The sequence below is a fragment of the Thunnus thynnus genome, chromosome 11, assembly GCF_963924715.1.
Source record: "Thunnus thynnus chromosome 11, fThuThy2.1, whole genome shotgun sequence".
In the NCBI taxonomy this organism is placed as follows: domain Eukaryota; kingdom Metazoa; phylum Chordata; class Actinopteri; order Scombriformes; family Scombridae; genus Thunnus; species Thunnus thynnus.
In genome coordinates, this window is record NC_089527.1 from 28,353,147 (window position 1) to 28,373,860 (window position 20,714).

A 20,714-nucleotide genomic window follows, 5' to 3' on the forward strand; every position below is an offset into this window, starting at 1 on the left:
AGTAACTTTAACTTTAACTAAAATATATTACATAGAATAATATTGCTGTATTGTTTGTTTATATTTCATAAGTATTATATTTAGACTTGGTCCTCAAAATGAGTTGAAGTGAATGAGGAGCCTGACACCTGGGAGGAATGGTGGTGTTGACGGCGGATGACGGGGACAGTAGTGGACACTAGCTTATTAGTAGATGACTTTGGACAGAGGTAAGACTGCTGATTTTTGACAAGTTCTACTAAAGTGAAGTGTTAACACCAGTGCTATTTTTTTTAAGGAGTCACTTTTGTTGATCAAACGTTTACATAAAAGTAAAGTATACAGCTACAGGTAAAGTATCATTGTTTCAGGTATTGTCTATCATTTGAGTCAATTTAGTGAGTTCTTTGGGGAAACATTACATTAGTCAAATGTAAATGTCCATCATTCAGTTGTTCATCATCAAAAAGTTGTGTCACATTGGAGTACTCAATTTCTGTTATGACACTTTAAACAAATAAATGAATTTTACAATGTTTTGTGTTCTTGCATAGATTTAATATTTTTCACTCAAAGCAAACAATGACCACTTATAATGACTTATAACCAGCGTGTAATGTATTATATCTGCCCATACCTCGAGAATTTCATTACTTCACTTAAAACACCCAATGACCACCTAGAGTAACTTATAATCACATTTTAATGCATTATAACAATGATTATATTTTTTTACAACTATGAGAATTATAAAACACTATGACCCTTGCAAAAAATGTCAGCGTGTGACCAGCAATGAAGTATTATGATACTTGGCCTTATAAGTCATTATAAAATGCTTTATAATGTGTTATGATTATTGTTATAAAGCATTATGAATATTTGAGTGCTTATAACATAATTATACAGCTATAAGCAGATTATAATGCATTATAAATATGTTTATAATACATTATAAACATGGGTGTCAAAGAAGTGTTACTCAAATAGTTATGTGTATCACATGTAATTAACTTTGTTCAACCCTGAAAATTGCCACTAAAATGATCTTGAAACAAATGTTTCCACATCACTCTGAGGTAATTCGTCACTTGACCAGGATTAGCTTCCGAACTACTTGTGATGTCATAAATCATGCTGGTAAACTCAGATTTAAGGTGAGCACAGAGAGACTTTCCCCTTCAGATGATGAATGTGAAAACAAACTGCACATACATCATTCAGAACAGTAAAGCACAGACAGTACAGTTAGTACAGTAGACGTCTAGAAAAGTTTTACTTTTTAACCAAATATACAAAAGATCTGACTTCAAAGTGAACATAAAGTGGCTTGTATATCATTAGTTATATCATAAGTTCAAGCACCTTATTTGATCCGAGTCATCAGGACATAAGTAGTGAAGTATCCCACTTCAGTATCTCGGAGTTAACTACTTATTTAACTATTTGTGTTTTAAGACAGCATCCCCAAATGTTAAGGTGGCTTTCAGGTTGTCATATTTTTGGTCTGTAGCCAAAAATCACATAACAAATGATGCTGATTGAAAACTAGTTTTTATGGAAGATCAATATGCTGTGTATCAATATGTTGTGTACAATAAGAAAACTATGATTATAGTGGGAAGGTTAACATTTTTTCTTACATTTAATAGATATAATCTAAGGAAATAGCTAAGATATTTTTATTTTATTAAAAACAAAGAATTACTGATTTACAATATACTTTTATTGAAGAAGGATGCTTTCTCTTCCACTGGTCCAACGTTACTCAGAAGTACTTCAGACAATCTCTGGTTGTCTTATTCAAAACAAAGCACTCACAAGTCCAGTTTTAGAGACCTGCACCTGACTTGACCTGTTAATGTAACATGAAACCTGACCTATAATCAACAGACTACACACTCAGTTAACAACACTTTATTTGTTACTTTCACATGACCAAAAAACAAGTCAGGTTAGCCTTAACTAGGATAAACAGATGTTTGCTTAATAACACAAAGATCACTGGTTTAACTGTAGGCTGATTTAAAGTTTTATAAAAGGATTAAAGGATTGATGATTTTTTGAGCTACCTGGTGCAAGACTCTGACTCAAATGTAATGGTAGTGGTGGTATTACATGAATTTTTGTTTATTCAAATTTTACTTTCATCTGGTGGTGTGAAAGCTGAGCTTTGTGAGATCCTTGTATGGTGATTTAAAGCATGTTGTGATTGGAGACACAAAGCTTTTGCCACTCGCTTTGGAAGAACTGCTGAGAATGGTTTCAAAGCATTTTATACATTCAAAAGGAAGGCATCTGCTGGCCAAACCTTGGTATTGAGCTCATGATCAAACTGTGAATCAAACTAGCTGTCAAAGAAAGTGAGCGCAGTTATTTTTGAGATTTTTATGAACCCATATGTGTTTATTTCTGTGGTGTCATCCAGTATTAGTATCCCACCTCAAAATCTGACATGGAGACACAGAAAGAATGAGCTAAAATCAACAGTTTGTTCCATTATCTTCAAATAAAAACTGATGTCATCAAAATAATTTGAAAGATGCAATAATCACAAAAATTGTATTCATACCACAGAACTGCAGCTAAAAATCAGCACCAGAAATGCTCCATAGTTGGTAGAATATCAACAAGTCAACTCTAGTCACATGTTATGTTGTTTTAACCCTCATACTCTGGAAACAGACAGACTTGATTCTTGTCTAATTTCTAATGTTGTGTGTTACAGAGAAAACTTGTCCTGCAGGATGGAGGATGTTCAGACGTTCCTGTTATCTCCTCTCCAGTGAGTCTGGTCCCTGGTCAAGAGGCAGACAGGACTGCCGAGAGAAAGGAGCAGATCTGGTGGTTATAGACAGCACTGAAGAACAGGTACAGACTGTTTGTTTCTATGCTTGTAAAGAAACTATGCCTAATTGCAATCTTCCTGTACCTTTAAAAAAGCTAAAATACTTATTTATTTATTTTTATGGATCATTGGTGTTCAACACCTTGACAACAATAATTCAAATGATTTGAATGAACTTGTGCTGCTCTGTAGCATGTTTTGCTGGTACTCTTAAGTTTGCACATTTGCCTTAAAATCAAAGTATTTCATTGCATCTTTAGCAAGCTAGCTAACATTCTTTTAACCTTTCACTATGTTTTAATCAAACTCCAGAAGCAGTCACTTATACACTGCAAGTATTTAATCAGTACAAATCTGTGTATCAGTTTAAGAAAAAACATGATGATGTCTGGCAACAGGACTTCTGTATACAGTAATTTATGCACAATTTAATGACATTTCTTATTCCCTGATTCTTGAGAAAGATGAAGTTTATAAATAAAAATAGTTATTAATAAGTATTCAAATAGTGCTAACACTAGCAGTCACTACGTAAATGTGCTTGTAAATGAGGACAAATACAGGTCAGTCTGGGGGAATCAGTTCCCACCAGGGGTGCAACAGATCACAAAACTCACAGTTCAGATCGTATCATGGTTTTGAGTCACGGATCGGATCATTTTTCGGGAAAGGAGAAAAAAGAAAAAGGAGACAAATATAACTTTGCTTTCCATTTATTCTGTAAAAGACTTAAAGCAAGGAACTTTTGCCAGTGGTCTTCTGTGAAAATATTCAAAATCTCCAATGTTTAAATAAAACCTTAAAATATATCAAATATTCAGTACGAAATTGTTAAATTAAAATGCAATATGAGGCATGATACCTTTTTCTTTTAAACATGGTAGTGAATGAAAAAATAGCCTGTGTCCACATCATCAAAACTTGATGATAACTTACAAACATGAGCACACGTCTTGTTTTGCAGTTTAGCTTGTTGAATGAGCCACCAAACAAACATTCACCAGGGAAAAGTGCACCGTTAATGTCAGTCAGCAGCTAGATCACTAATTAGCTGCTCAGCTGCAGCACATTAAACATCATGTTAACATAGCTGCAGATGTCACTACGGACCCACTAGATGCTGGTTTGGTTGTTGCTCTTCAAAATCCTGTTAGTGACACGCTGTCTGTCCATGACTTGTAGCTACATCAGTTTGTTTACTTTGTCTCCAATGAGACATTACATTTTGCAGTTTATCCGCGGTTCACATTCATGCTGAACTGTGGGAGGCGATTCATACAGATCACAGATCAACTACGTTCCGTTACACCACTAGCTTCTACTAAGCTTTGTGCTGTCAATATTTTTTTTGTTTTGTTTTTTTTTCTTTAGTTTATCTATTTGTACAAATAACAAGACACAACAACCCATAATGCATTAAAGGATTAAAGAAGGACTGTGCAAGTGAGATTCTGAAAAAACAAAAGGGCACCTCAAAAAAGTTTTTTTAAATAAATCTAAAATTTAAGTTTATCAAACAAGAAAAAAATATGATGATAATGATTATATTATTATTATATTTCAATAATAATAATGTAATCCTATGTAAACTGCATATTGTTGTTCAAAAAACAATATAAATAATATGGCTTTTTTCCCTTTTTTGAAAACAGACATTCTTGTCTACCTTCACTGAGGTAGAAACTTGGATTGGTTTGACTGACAGAGACGAAGAGGGAACCTGGAAATGGATTGATGGAACACCACTGACTTTAAGGTTTGGCTTCAGTTGGTTGTTTATTGACAACATACACAAACACTGCTGTATATTAGAGGTTGGTGATATGTATTAAATCTTCTATCACAGACAATGTGAGGTGACTGGCAGTTCCAGGTTGGTCTGAAGCTTTTCTGGTTAAATCATCAGTGCAAAATGATAATTATGAGAAAAAATCAAACCAAACTACCGTTTAATGGTGCATCTGAGACGGAGTTTCTGGTCCACAGTCAAGTTTTACACTTCACCAACTGTACAGTACTGTAACTGATGACCAGAACACTATGGGGGTGTTTATTTATACAGGAGGCTCCTTTGTTGCTATTTGATGACTGCAAATTTATATTTAGGAAAAATACTACAGTGAACCTGCAGCCCTGTTCAATTTGCTACTTTATAGCTCAAAACTATACTAAGGCACATCATGCAAGATAGAATAAATTCCATTCTGTGATGTTTGTGAAGAAATATTATTTACAACCCTACTTTTTGCCAGGAAGAATAAGTACAATGAATAGAATGAGACACATTCAGTTTTCTTATGTTCCAGTGAAGGACTGTGTTCATGTCAGAGATTAAGTGTCACGATTCTCTTGTTCACTGACCTGTAGGTACTGGAGGTCAAATCAGCCTGATAATGGAAATGGAGATCCGCAGTGGGGTGAAGAGGACTGTGTACATATCAGGGCTGAGGGGAAAACTGGAGACAACTGGAATGATCTGTCATGTGATACTTCTCTGCAGTGGATCTGTGAGAAAAATGCTGGTGTATAATATGTAAAAATGCTTTTTCAAAGCAAACTATGATTTTGCAAAAGGCAAATTAGTTTGTATGTGTGTGAATTTGAAACTTTTCTCTGCTGTGCTGATGACCTTTTGCTTCTGCTCTGCCTTTTTAAAGAGATTTCTATAAATTAGATGTTTACAGCTTTTGCCAGAAGAGCTTCATTAACCAATTTCCAATGTTTCAAACAACTAAAAGAAGCAAACAGATAAAACAAATCAAACCTCTGCAAAATGCAAGATTCATAAAAACCTTTATTTTGATTAATGTCTTAGCTAAAGATTTCATGATAGTTGAAAGTTGCAAAAAACCTGACTGAGACCATTTCTTATGACATCCCTCATATCATAATTAAACAATGTAATATAGATTTTGTGTAATTATGTCTTACTATATCATCAAATGACACTTTTCTGAAAATAATTTTTAAATGAAGTCTATTCAGCAGCTGACAGATCTCTTTAGCAGAGGCCATCAGTGTTTGTGAATTTTACTTGATAATTAGTGGTTTCACTCAGGAAACACTTGCTGTTGTGAGAAAATTATCAAATTATTTTAGAAGAATTGTAAACCAAAACTATTCAACAGATGAGTCAATATAAAGTCAGTCAATTACAACATATAAGCACTGTACTGGAGTCAGACGTTTGTCATGATGTCCTTTGTAATGCTGGTAGCTGATACTGGTTGTGGCTTTTTGTGTAATTATGAAAACAATTAAAATCTTTTTAATTAATTTGTTTTCAGTGTCTTTATTTTTATTCTATCATCATTAATTGTGCAGAAAAACTCTGTTCTACTGGGATGTGAGAGGTCAGCTACAGATGGGGATTTCATTCATTCAAAACTGAACTTGGTTAAAAGATGATCTGTCTTTTCACCACACTCTCATGCTGTATTCAACAGGCACTAAGTGAAGAAAACAACTCTAACAATGAAACAGAACATCCTGTATCTCAATCTAGACAATCTACTGGATGAGATCTGAGACTGTCTTCACCAGAAAAATAAAAGCACTGGTTGTTTGTACAAGTGACTTGAGGAAGAGTTCAGGTGGACAGGTGGGTCAGCAAACCATGTGGCTTTGACATGAGAGATGGCTGTTCTTTTGTTTACTTAACTAAAACTACTTGGTTGGAGTTGAGGAAGGATTGTCTTCATGGTTCAAAGGAACCAACGTTGACTGTTAGACAGAACCGTTGTACACCTACCATCCATCACAACCTCCACCTCCAAGCATTAAGGTTCCCCAGAACTGTCTTTTGTGTCTATAGACCAGATGCATGGGGACTTAATTGTAGAATGTAATATTGAGCTTTATGACACAAAGTAGATCATATTGTATATTATGTATCCTGCTGGACTTCAGTCTAAAGCAATATGACATCTTTAATGTGTATTGTGTATATAATTAGACTTTTGTGTTGTGGTTCCTACACCTGCTGTATACACCAATACATATGATCTGTGTTGTGGGCTTGAAACAAAAGATGGTGCAGGTGTGATGTCACTATCACTAATCCTAACTATCTCACTCCTTATGCCTTGGCATAGGCACCCCATTAGATGGCCATCTATCATTAGACTGCTGTAATTCCTTATAAATTGGTCTTAGTCAGTCTTCCATATCCCGCATGCCACTTATTTAAAATGCTGCTGCTCCTCCGTCACTCCTGTGTTGGCCTTTCTTCACTAGTTTCCTGTTCAGCATAGAATTAATGACAACATCTCACTGTTTCTCCTTATATTTCTGACTTTTAAACCTTCCAACTGCTCTGGGTCTTTGAAGTCTTCTGATTTAAACCCATAAGTGCCGCCATAAACACTGTTACACTGTGATATTAGTATGTTATATGGGCTGCTAGGTGATACTGCTACATCAGTGTTGCTTGTTCTTACACAGCTGATTTTTTACATTGGTGACAGTGGTGTCATGGACACAAATACCACAAGGCTTTGCCTTAACTTATCTACTTCCTCAAAAAATCCCCTGTTGCCACTGTTCTGTGGAACAAATGTATTAGAGAGCAGTTTACAGACATGTAAAACATAAACATTCTGTGTAAGAATGACAAAAAAACAACAGCCATTATTGGTATTATGAAAAACAATATGAATATTTTCTCTACGCGCAAGAAATGAAAATCTCCTTCCAATGAGCTTACTACCAAACAGCATCCATATGTTGATTTCTGTTTAAAAAGTAAAACAAGACAAGAGACTCATAGAGTTTTTGACAGTTCCTGTTTCAAGTTATTACCACAGATTGTATCTATTTTTAGTATATTTGTGTGAGAAACTGAACCCAACAAGAGTTTCATCATATGCTATACATGCGTTGTAGCTTGTGCTTCAGAGCTGACCCTTTAGAAAATAGTTGGCATCCTTAAGAGCGATGGAGGCAATTTATGCAAATGTTGACTCAATAACTTCAACAAAACAGACAGGTAAAAATGTTGCACAAAGATCTAAATTATCATCTGTTCTTTTGTTGTATCATTGACTATTCACTGTTTCTCTGTTCAGGTCTGGGGAGCTCACAGAGGAGATTTCATGGAGCTCTTCTTGTCTTTCTGGGGCTGCTGAGTGTTTTCCTGCTGGCTGGACTCATCGGCCTCGGTGTCCACTGTGAGTCTGTTTCACATTCAGAAGTTTAAGTCAGACTGAATTTAGGAGGAACATTCTACAGCAAGATGTCTATTTTTCTTTTCCATTTATGTTGTACTGCTCTGCTTATTCTCAGCCAAACTCTGCAGGTAGAGGTCTGGATGAACATGAGCATCACCTCAACTTTCTCCTTGGTGCCATATTTTAAACCATGTTTGAATGCTGGTGTAGGTCATATGTGTCATGTCTTTGATCTCTGGACACCTGCATGGACTTGTTTCAATGATGTTTCATAAAACTACATTAATAACAGGGAAAATATTCTCCCATGTATCTGTATGTAAACGCCATTTTGCAGGTGAAAAAAAAAAAACCTTTAAGGTTACTATGTGGGACAATACTTCAAATCTAAAAACATTCAGTTTGCTTGTAAAATTGTACTGGCACGGATACATGTCACGCTTTATTTTTATTTTTTTACTAGGGCTAAATGTTGGTGAACCTGTTGTGAGAAAACATCAGGGTGGCATAGTATTTACAACATGTGCTGTATGTGCTGGGCTGCTCAGTGTCAAACACCAGGACTGCTTTTATGTCGTAGTCAAGGCTGGATGAAATCTGGAAAAAACTTGCTTAGATGCTTAGAATAACTTCTTGAGATCTGGATCCTTTGCTCTGTAAAGTTCTGCTCTGTTCAGACTGGTTTTGTTTTGTTCCATTTTGCTGTGCCTGCACACCTTTATTACAGAGACTTTCTTCTGTTCATTCTGGCTGTTTTGTCCTACATTTGGGTTCACCTGCTCCACTACTCCTGACAGCTATTTGCTTTAAAATGATACTGGAAGCTGTAATTACTAAAAATGTACATTTTAAAAGTTTTAAAATGGTATTTGAGATAAGTGACTGAATAAACATAAATTTGACCTGTCTTTTGATTTATTTCAGACCACAGTGTGCGCAGTTCAGCTGAAGATGTCATAGACAACCTGACTGAGCGTCTCCAGGACAGTAATAACAACCTTTCTTCCGTGTCTGAAGAGAGAGACCTGCTGCTTGCCAACCTCACTGAAATAGCTAAAGAGATGGAAAAGCTTCAGAGTTTGTCAGTACAGAGTGAGTGACATCTGTGGCTATACAGTACTGCACACACATTGTAGAAGAGCACCTACAGAGAACACTATGCTGAAAATTGACTGAAAGATTGATTGATTTATTTATTGACTGGGACAGTGTGCAATTTGAAACATTAAAGATGCACTGCACCAGAGTTAGCTTGAAGCTAATTTGCATCTGTAGTCCCCGACAAAAAACATACAACAGCACAACAATAAACAGTAGAAAGCAAAAAAAAAAAAAAACCCCACACAGAACACACCATACAAAATACAAAGCTACACACAACAGCACATCACATACACCCACAATGTCAATTAGAAATTAATAATATAAACTTGTCAAATTAAAAGCAAGACTACCTGCGCTAATGAGAAGACCATAGATGGAGTTCAGAGTCAGTGGTCACACAGCTGATTGGTCTTTAGTATATTTTTTAATTTGGCCTTGAATGTATTGATTGAACTACAGTTCTTCATATCATCAGGTAGGGCATTCCACTGAGTTGTGGCTTTCACAGAGAAAGCTGACTGCCCAAATGCAGTGTGATGAAATGGTATGGTACAATCTTGTGTAGAGGATATTCTGGAGGATCTAATAGAATTTACTGAGCAAGTGGACACAAAGTCACATAGTAGAGGAGGGGCCAAACAATTTAAAATTTTTATAAACTAGGCACAAATTTGAGAATAATCTAAAATTCTCAAAGCCCAGTAAATTGTATTTCTCCAGTACCCTACAGTGATGGAAATGCATTGGCTTTTTGTCCAGAGTTTTTAGAGTTTGTTTGTATAAGGACTGAAGAGGTCTTATGGCTGTTTCTCCAGCCTGCCCCCAACATGTGATGCAGTAAGACATATGGGAAACGATCATAGCATGCATAAATATCTTGGCTGCGTTTAAAATTTGCTAAATTGTACTTTATGGTTTAAACCATAACATGTTTCTTAAAGTTTAAATTTGGATCCAGTGTCACACCAAGATATTTAAAATCAGTAACTATGTAAATTTTTTCACCTTTGATGAAAATATCAGTGTTAGGAAGTTGTACCATAGTCTTAGAGAAAAACATGCCCTTTGTCTTGTTTACATTTAGACTCAGACATGATTGATCAAGCAAATATGTGATCCTTTCCAATGCAATTGTTAGCTTAGCAGCAGCTAACTCAGCTGTTTTTGCATGTGTGTACACAACTGTGTCATCTGCATACATTTGTAGTTCTGCATCATGACACTGTTGAGGGAGATCATTAATATACAGGCTAAATAATAGAGGACCTAACACTGACTCTTGTGGTACACCCATTGTGCACTTCATGTTACTGGACAGTGAGTCACCAACTTAAACACATTGTCTCCTGTTAGATAAATATGAAGACACCCATGCCAGTGCTCTAGATGAGAAGTTAAATTTAGAGAGTTTTGATATTAAAACATCATGATTGACAGTGTTGAATGCTTTACGCACATCTAAAAATACAGCACCAACTACTCCCCCTTTGTCAAGTCTTGATTTAATTTGCTCTATTAAGTGCAAGGTAGCATTTTCGGTGGAATGATTTGCTCTAAAGCCAAATTGCATACCATGTAGACCAAAATTGCTTCTCTTAGCTCTTGGATAACTTTGTTCCTTAAACCTTTATAAATCAGCATGTCAGTGTCTCTTGTAGTTTTAATTGCCTGTCCTTAATTGCCTGAAATCTGTCCTCTTAATTATACAAATTATCTTCAATCAAGAAGTTTGTTGTAACTTTATGTGGAAACGTTCTTGTATTTACTCATCTTCAAACATTTTAAAATATTTTTTGTCATCAGGAAATTCCAAACACAATCAACATTTAACATGTTAGCATTCTAACCAATAATAGCATGCTAACATGCTAAATGTGACATTAGTAACACGCTACAGTAAGTTTAGCATGTTACAATGCAAAATGTGCCAAAATCACTTTACTTAAAGCAAGCAACCACCTATAGTGACTCATAACCAGCTTGTAATGTATTATATCTACCTATTCCTCAGGAATTTCATTACTCCACTTAAAGCACCCAGTGACCACTTAGAGTAGTTTACAATCACATTATAATGCATTACAAGATGATTATAATGTATTCCAACTATGAGAATTATAAAACACTGTGACCCTTGCAAAAAAATGTCAGCGTGTGACCAGCAATGAAGTATTATGATACTTAACCTTATAGATTATAATAAATTGCTTTATGTTATGATTATTAATATAAAGCTTTATGACATTTATGAGTGCTTACACCTATAATTATACACTGCTATAAGCAGAGTATAATGCATTTTAAGTATGTTTATGATGCATTATAGACATTGGTGTCAAAGAAGTGTTACCCAAATAGTTATGTATATCACATATAATCAACTTTGTTCAACCCTGAAAATTGCCACTAAAATTGCCTTAAACTCAGATTTAAGGTGAGAAGCACAAACATCCAAATGATGCAACAATAAGCACAACATATTTTTGTTTGGAGGCAGATTTTAATGTTAATACATAAACTAGTTACATTTACAGTGACTTTTAGAAAAGTTTCACTTTTCAACCAAATATCAAAACAAAAGATCTTAGCCTGGACACTTTTAACCTTCACACATATTCAACCAATATTGTATTTAATGCTGATGTTTTGCACAAAGTACCACGTAAAATAAAAATCTATATCACTCCTTTGAGTATTTTCTGCACTTTGATCAAATGATGGTGTTTTTTTCTCTGACACTCAACCCACATTTACCTTTATTTTACCCAGCTACATTTAGCTATTTAAAAAAAAAAAAACAATCTATGAAGTTTTCGATCATGCTCCATGGTAGGTGTATATGCAGTGAAAAATAATCTGTACTAGTGTGCTGCACTTCCGGCCAACCCAAATGAGGGTTCAAGCTGACTTAAAAGTGAATTCGCATAAACTGGCTTGTATATCATTAGTTATATCATACGTTCAAGCACCTTATTTGATCCATGTCATCAGGACATAGTTCAATTAAACAACAACAACTAAACAGTTAATGTTAAGCAATGTTGTGTAACTTTCAAAGTGCTTAGTAAGTATCCTACTTCAGTATCACGGAATTAACTTCTTACTTAACTATTTGTGTTTTAAGACAGCATCCCCAAATGTTAAGGCACCTTTCAGGTTGTCATATTTTTGGTCTGTAGCCAAAAATCATAACAAATGATCCTGATTGAAAACTAGTTTTTATGGAAGATCAATATGTTGTGTATCAATATGTTGTGTACAATAATAAAACTATGATTGTAGTGGGAAGGTTAACATTTTTTCTTGCGTTTAATATATGTGAAGAAATAGCTAAGATATTTTTATTTTATTAAAAACAAAGAATTACTGATCTAGTGTATACTTTTATTGAAGAAGGATGCTTTCTCTTCCACTGGTCCAACGTTACTTCAGACAATCTCTGGTTGTCTTATTCAAAACAAAGCACTCACAAGTCCAGTTTTAGAGACCTGCACCTGACTTGACCTGTTAATGTAACATGAAACCTGATCTATAATCAACAGACTACACACTCAGTTAACAACACTTTATTTGTTACTTTCACATGACCAAAAAACAAGTCAGGTTAGCCTTAACTAGGATAAACAGATGTTTGCTTAATAGCACAAAGATCCCTGGTTTAACTGTAGGCTGATTTAAAGTTTTATAAAAGGATTAAAGGATTGATGATTTTTTGAGCTACCTGGTGCAAGACTCTGACTCAAATGTAATGTTAGTGGTGGTATTACATGAATTTTTGTTGATTCAAATTTTACTTTCATCTGGTGGTGTGAAAGCTGAGCTTTGTGAGATCCCTGTATGATGATTTAAAACATGTTGTGATTGGAGACACAAAGCTTTTGCCACTCGCTTTGGAAGAACTGCTGAGAATGGTTTCAAAGCATTTTATACATTCAAAGGGAGGCATCTGCTGGCCAAACCTTGGTATTGAGCTCATGATCCAACAGTGAGTCAAACTAGCTGTCAGAGAAAGTGAGCGGGAGATTTTGAGATTTGAGATTTTGATAAACCTTTATGTGTTTATTTCTGTGGTGTCATCCAGTATTAGTATCCCGTCTCAAAATCTGACATGGAGACACAGAAAGAATGTGCTGAAATCAACAGTTTGATCCATTATCTTCAAATAAAAACTGATGTCATCAAAATAATTTGAAAGATGCAATAATCACAAAAATTGTATTCATACATTCAACTGCAGCTAAAAATCCGCACCAGAAATGCTCCATAGTTGGTAGAATATCAATAAGTCAACTCTAGTCACATGTTATGTTGTTTTAACCCTCATACTTTGGAAACAGACAGACTTGATTCTTGTCTAATTTCTAATGTTGTGTGTTACAGAGAAAACTTGTCCTGCAGGATGGAGGATGTTCAGATGTTCCTGTTATTTCCTCTCCAGTGAGTCTGGTTCCTGGTCAAGAGGTAGACAGGACTGCAGAGAGAAAGGAGCAGATCTGGTGGTTATAGACAGCACTGAAGAACAGGTACAGAGTGTTTGTTTGTATGCTTGCAAAGAAGCTATGCCTAATTGCAATCTTCCTGTACCTTGAAAAAAGCTAAAATACTTACTTATTAATTAAGTAATTAATTGATTTATATGGATCATTGGTGTTCAACACCTTGACAACAATAATTCAAATGATTTGAATGAACTTGTGCTGCTCTGTAGCATGTTTTGCTGGTATTCTTAAGTTTGCACATTTGCCTTAAAATCAAAGTATTTCATTGCATCTTTAGCAAGCTAGCTAACATTCTTTTAACCTTTCACTATGTTTTAATCAAACTCCAGAAGCAATCACTCATACACTGCAAGTATTTAATCAGTACAAATCTGTGTATCAGTTTAAGAAAAAACATGATGATGTCTGGCAACAGGACTTCTGTATACAGTAATTTATGCACAATTTAATGACATTTCTTATTCCCTGATTCTTGAGAAAGATGAAGTTTATAAATAAAAATAGTTATTAATAAGAATTCAAATAGTGCTAACACTAGCAGTCACTACATAAATGTGCTTGTAAATGAGGACAAATACAGGTCAGTCTGGGGGAATCAGTTCCCACCAGGGGTGCAACAGATCACAAAACTCACAGTTCAGATCGTATCATGGTTTTGAGTCACGGATCGGATCATTTTTCGGGAAAGGAGAAAAAAGAAAAAGGAGACAAATATAACTTTGCTTTCCATTTATTCTGTAAAAGACTTAAAGCAAGGAACTTTTGCCAGTGGTCTTCTGTGAAAATATTCAAAATCTCCAATATTTAAATAAAACCTTAAAATATATCAAATATTCAGTACGAAATTGTTAAATTAAAATGCAATATGAGGCATGATACCTTTTTCTTTTAATCATGGTAGTGAATGAAAAAATAGCCTGTGTCCACATCATCAAAACTTGATGATAACTTACAAACATGAGCACACGTCTTGTTTTGCAGTTTAGCTTGTTGAATGAGCCACCAAACAAACATTCACCAGGGAAAAGTGCACCGCTAATGTCAGTCAGCAGCTAGATCACTAATTAGCTGCTCAGCTGCAGCACATTAAACATCATGTTAACATAGCTGCAGATGTCACTAAGGACCCACTAGATGCTGGTTTGGTTGTTGTTCTTCAAAATCCTGTTAGTGGCACGCTGTCTGTCCATGACTTGTAGCTACATCAGTTTGTTGACTTTGTCTCCAATGAGACATTACATTTTGCAGTTTATCCGCGGTTCACATTCATGCTGAACTGTGGGAGGCGATTCATACAGATCACAGATCAACTACGTTCCATTACACCACTAGCTTCTACTAAGCTTTGTGCTGTCAATATTTTTTTTGTTTTGTTTTGTTTTCATTTAGTTTATCTATTTGTACAAATAACAAGACACAACAACCCATAATGCATTAAAGGATTAAAGAAGGACTGTACAAGTGAGATTTTGAAAAAAACAAAAGGGCACCTCAAAAAAGTTTTTTTAAATGAATCTAAAATTTAAGTTTATCAAACAAGAAAAAAATATGATAATGATTATATTATTATATTTCAATAATAATAATGTTAAATGGATTCTTATCAAATATGTTCAGAGTAATCCTATGTAAACTGCATATTGTTGTTCAAACAACAATATAAATAATATGACTTTTTTCCCTTTTTTGAAAACAGACATTCTTGTCTACCTTCACTGAGGTAGAAACTTGGATTGGTTTGACTGACAGAGACGAAGAGGGAACCTGGAAATGGATTGATGGAACACCACTGACTTTAAGGTTTGGCTTCAGTTGGTTGTTTATTGACAACATACACAATCACTGCTGTATATTAGAGGTTGGTGATATGTATTAAATCTTCTATCACAGACAATGTGAGGTGACTGGCAGTTCCAGGTTGGTCTGAAGCTTTTCTGGTTAAATCATCAGTGCAAAATGATAATCATGAGAAAAAAATCAAACCAAACTACCATTTCATGGTGTATCTGAGACGGAGTTTCTGGTCCACAGTCAAGTTTTACACTTCACCAACTGTACAGTACTGTAACTGATGACCAGAACACTATGGGGGTGTTTATTTATACAGGAGGCTCCTTTGTTGCTATTTGATGACTGCAAATTTATATTTAGGAAAAATACTACAGTGAACCTGCAGCCCTGTTCAATTTGCTACTTTATAGCTCAAAACTATACTAAGGCACATCATGCAAGATAGAATAAATTCCATTCTGTGATGTTTGTGAAGAAATATTATTTACAACCCTACTTCTTGCCAGGAAGAATAAGTACAATGAATAGTATGAGACACATTCAGTTTTCTTATGTTCCAGTGAAGGACTGTGTTCATGTCAGAGATTAAGTGTCACGATTCTCTTGTTCACTGACATGTAGTTACTGGGCAACAAATCAGCCTGATAATGGAAATGGAGTTCCGAAGGTCGGTGAAGAGGACTGTGTACATATCAGGTCTGGCAAGGAAACTGAATACAACTGGAATGATCTGTCGTGTGATGCTTCTCTGCGGTGGATCTGTGAGAAAAATGCTGGTGTATAATATGTAAAAATGCTTTTTCAAAGCAAACTATGATTTTGCAAAAGGCAAATCAGTTTGTATGTGTGTGAATTTAAAACTTTTCTCTGCTGTGCTGATGACCTTTTGCTTCTGCTCTGCCTTTTTAAAGAGATTTCTATAAATTAGATGTTTACAGCTTTTGCCAGAAGAGCTTCATTAACCAATTTCCAATGTTTCAAACAACTAAAAGAAGCAGACAGATAAAACAAATCAAACCTCTGCAAAATGCAACAGATTCATAAAAACCTTTATTTTGATTAATGTCTTAGCTAAAGATTTCATGATAGTTGAAAGTTGCAAAAAGCCTGATTGAGACCATTTATTATGACATCCCTCATATCATAATTAAACAATGTAATATGGATTTTGTGTAATTATGTCTTATTATATCATCAAATGACGCTTTCCTGAAAATTTTTAAATGAAGTGTGTTCAGCAGCTGATAGATCTCTTTAGCAGAGGTCATCAGTGTTTGTGAATTTTTCTTGATAATTAGTGGTTTCACTCAGGAAACACTTGCTGTTGTGAGAAAATTATCAAATTATTTTAGATGAATTGTAAATTAAAACTATTCAACAGTTGAGTCAATATAAAGTCAGTCAATTACAACATATAAGCACTGTACTGGAGTCAGATGTTTGTCATGATGTCCTTTGTAATGCTGGTAGCTGATACTGGTTGTGGCTTTTTATGTAATTATGAAAACAATTAAAATCTTTTTAAAAATTGAATTGAAAAGAAGTTAATGATATGATTTAAAGGTAGATTTGAGGATTGCTGTGGCTCTATAATGAAACCCTTGAGTTGAATCACCCACAACAATTAAAATCTTTTTAAACAATTAATTTTTTTCAGTGTTTGTTTCTTTTATCATTAATTGTGCAGAAAAACCCTGTTCTACTGGGATGTGAGAGGTCAGCTACAGATGGGGATTTCATTCATTCAAAACTGAACTTGGTTAAAAGATGATCTGTCTTTTCACCACACTCTCATGCTGTATTCAACAGGCACTAAGTGAAGAAAACAACTCTAACAATAAAACAGAACGTCCTGTATCTCAATCTAGACAATCTACTGGATGAGATCTGAGACTGTCTTCACCAGAAAAATAAAAGCACTGGTTGTTTGTACAAGTGACTTGAGGAAGAGTTCAGGTGGACAGGTGGGTCAGCAAACCATGTGGCTTTGACATGAGGGACAGCTGTTCTTTTGTTTACTTAACTAAAACTACTTGGTTGGAGTTGAGGAAGGATTGTCTTCATGGTTCAAAGGAACCAACGTTGACTGTTAGACAGGACCGTTTGTACACCTACCATCCATCACAACCTCCACCTCCAAGCATTAAGGTTCCCCAGAACTGTCTTTTGTGTCTATAGACCAGCTGCATGTGGACTTAATTGTCGAATGTAATATTGGGCTTTATGACACAATGTAGATCATATTGTATATTATGTATCCTGCTGGACTTCAGTCTAAAGCAATATGACATCTTTAATGTGTATTGTGTATATAATTAGACTTTTGTGTTGTGGTTCCTACACCTGCTGTAGGAACCAATACATATGATCTGTGTTGTTGGCTTGAAACAAAAGATGGTGCAGGTGTGATGTCATCAGGGTAGAGTAAATATGTTTCATTCAGTATTTTTCAGAATTTTGGACCCTATTTTCAAGTGTAATTCCATAGGTCTATATTCAGTTTTCCTTTCAATTTTCTCAAAAAAAAACCCAAAAACTAACAGTCCCTGTTCTAAAAGTAGGGATCAATTTATTAAAATAAATCTCAGGTGAGCTCTGATATCACAGTGAAATATCTAGCCATGACTTCAGGACTTGAATGGAAAATAATACAAGAAGTTTATGATATGATTTAAAGGTAGGTTTGAGGATTGCTGTGACTCTATAATGAAAGCCTTGAGTTGGATCACCCAAATCAACAAACTGAAAGGAGCTCCAGAATCTCAGGTGCTTTGAAAACCTTACAGCAGATAGTTGGTTTAAACAGTATACAGGTTATTATATATTCATTTTTTATAGTTGTTAAATCTATCATATGTCAGTTTTAAATATGAATTTTTGTCCCAGATTTAATTTTTAAAAAGTAAAATCCATTTCAAATCAGAAAATGTCATGATATAAGTTAAATCATATTCAAAGTAAACTTTGTGCAGTCAGGCTCTTTATGTGGTTGCACACGTGTGCATATGAAAGAGAAAAGAGATAGAGAGCAAGTGCACATACACAACTGTTTATTTTTTTCGTCTGACAAAATAAAGCCTGTCAAGTTAAAACCATATCTACACACTTGGGGGAAAGAGTCCTCGCTGGAGAAGTATGAGGGTAAAGTCACTCTAGGAGGATCTGCAGCAGTGGCTCCGTTGTGTGTGTCTGTGTGCAGGCCTGGTCAACTGCCTTATTTTTTTTCCTACCCGCATTCTGACCTGCCCCTACTCTGCCTCTGATTGGCTCTGATGCTGATATTCTTACCCTAACCATCTCACTCCTTATGCCTTGGCATAGGCACCCCATTAGATGGCCATCTATCATTAGACTGCTGTAATTCCTTATAAGTTGGTCTTAGTCAGTCTTCCATATCCCGCATGCCACTTATTTAAAATGCTGCTGCTCCTCCGTCACTCCTGTGTTGGCCTTTCTTCACTAGTTTCCTGTTCAGCATAGAATTAATGACAACATCTCACTGTTTCTCCTTATATTTCTGACTTTTAAACCTTCCAACTGCTCTGGGTCTTTGAAGTCTTCTGATTTAAACCCATAAGTGCCACCATAAACACTGTTTTTTCCATTACACTGTGATATTAGTATGTTATATGGGCTGCTAGGTGATACTGCTACATCAGTGTTGCTTGTTCTTACACAGCTGATTTTTTACATTGATGACAGTGGTGTCATGGACACAAGTACCACAAGGCTTTGCTTTAACTTATCTACTTCCTCAATGATACCCCTGTTGCCACTGTTCTGTGGAACAAATGTATTAGAGAGCAGTTTACAGACATGTAAAATATGAACATTCTGTGTAAGAATGACAAAAAACATAAGCAGCCATTATTGGTATTATGAAAAACAATATGAATATTTTCTCTACGAGCGACAAATGAAAATCTCCTTCCAATGAGCTTACTACCAAACAGCATCCATATGTTTATTTCTGTTTAAAAAGTAAAACAAGACAAGAGACTTATGAAGTAAAATTTTACTCAAAACAATTTTTGTCTCCTGTAATTCTTGTGACTCAACAATCAGCAAATCTAGAGCTTATGCTTATGCAAATGTTGATTCAAGAACTTCAACAAAACAGACAGGTAAAAATGTTGCACAAAGATCTCAATTATCATCTGTTCTTTTTACTGTATCATTGACTGTATTGACTGTTTCTCTGTTCAGGTCTGGGGAGCTCACAGGGGAGATTTCATGGAGCCCTTCTTGTCTTTCTGGGGCTGCTGAGTGTTTTCCTGCTGGCTGGACTCATCGGCCTCAGTGTCCACTGTGAGTCTGTTTCACATTCAGAAGTTTAAGTCAGACTGAATTTAGGAGGAACATTCTACAGCAAGATGCCTATTTTTCTTTTTCATTTATGTTGTACTGCTCTGCTTATTCTCAGCCAAACTCTGCAGGTAGAGGTCTGGATGAACACGAGCATCACCTCAACTTTCTCCTTGGTGCCATATTTTAAACCATGTTTGAATGCTGGTGTAGGTCATATGTGTCATGTCTTTGATCTCTGGACACCTGCATGGACTTGTTTCAATGATGTTTCATAAAACTACATTAATAACAGGGAAAATATTCTCCCATGTATCTGTATGTAAACGCCATTTTGCAGGTGAAAAAAAATACCTTTAAGGTTACTATGTGGGACAATACTTCAAATCTAAAAACATTAAGTTTGCCTGTAAAATAGTAACGGTACGGATACGTGTCACACTTCTTTGGTTTTTTTTACTAAGGTTAAATGCCCCCCTCTTTCTTTCTCTCTCAACCCAACTGGTCAAAGCAGATGGCCGCCCACAAAGAACCGAGTTCTGCTTGAGATTTCTACCCATTAAAGGGGAGTTTTTCCTTGCCGCTGACACCAAATGCTTAATCACGGGGGTTGTTGGGTCTCTGTAAATTAAAGAGTACAGTCTAGACCTGCTCTATGTGAAAAGTGCCCTGAGATGACTTTTGTTGTGATTTGGCGCCATATAAATAAAAATTGATTGATTGATAAAATTGAAATGTTATTGAACCTGTTGTGAGAAAACATCAGGGTGGCATAATATTTACAACATGCGCTGTATGTGCTGGGCTGCTCAGTGTCAAACACCAGGACTGCTTTTATGTCGCAGTCAAAGCTGGATGAAAATCTGAAAAAAAACTTGCTTTGAATAACTTCTAGAGATCTGGGAACGCGGTGATATTTTTTCTACTACAGTGGTTTGTTGTGGACAGAAATCCTTAGCTATTGTCATGGTTCTGTCCCAGTCTGGCTCTATGTCCTTACACCAGTCCACCAGGTGCCCT

At 35.5% G+C, this 20,714-nt stretch overlaps 1 protein-coding gene across 1 annotated transcript; it reads left to right on the forward strand.

The window, feature by feature from the left end:
* Window positions 1-7,679: 7,679 nt before the first annotated feature.
* On the forward strand, window positions 7,680-16,925 carry LOC137193089 (C-type lectin domain family 4 member E-like). Its single transcript, XM_067604280.1, has 6 exons — window positions 7,680-7,814; window positions 7,894-7,995; window positions 8,920-9,087; window positions 13,480-13,622; window positions 15,295-15,398; window positions 16,011-16,925. Exons 1-6 carry the CDS (start codon window positions 7,763-7,765, stop codon window positions 16,171-16,173), a joined length of 732 nt encoding a protein of 243 aa, XP_067460381.1. The 5' UTR covers window positions 7,680-7,762; the 3' UTR covers window positions 16,174-16,925.
* Window positions 16,926-20,714: the final 3,789 nt, after the last annotated feature.

Excerpts from the sequence above, each read along its gene's own strand:
- LOC137193089 (XM_067604280.1), top strand. The coding sequence starts at position 7,763 with ATGGAGGCAATTTATGCAAATGTTGACTCAATAACTTCAACAAAACAG. Across the intron at positions 7,996-8,919 it reads CATCGGCCTCGGTGTCCACT|ACCACAGTGTGCGCAGTTCA; the intron begins GTGAGTCTGTTT and ends GATTTATTTCAG. Across the intron at positions 9,088-13,479 it reads TCAGAGTTTGTCAGTACAGA|AGAAAACTTGTCCTGCAGGA; the intron begins GTGAGTGACATC and ends TGTGTGTTACAG.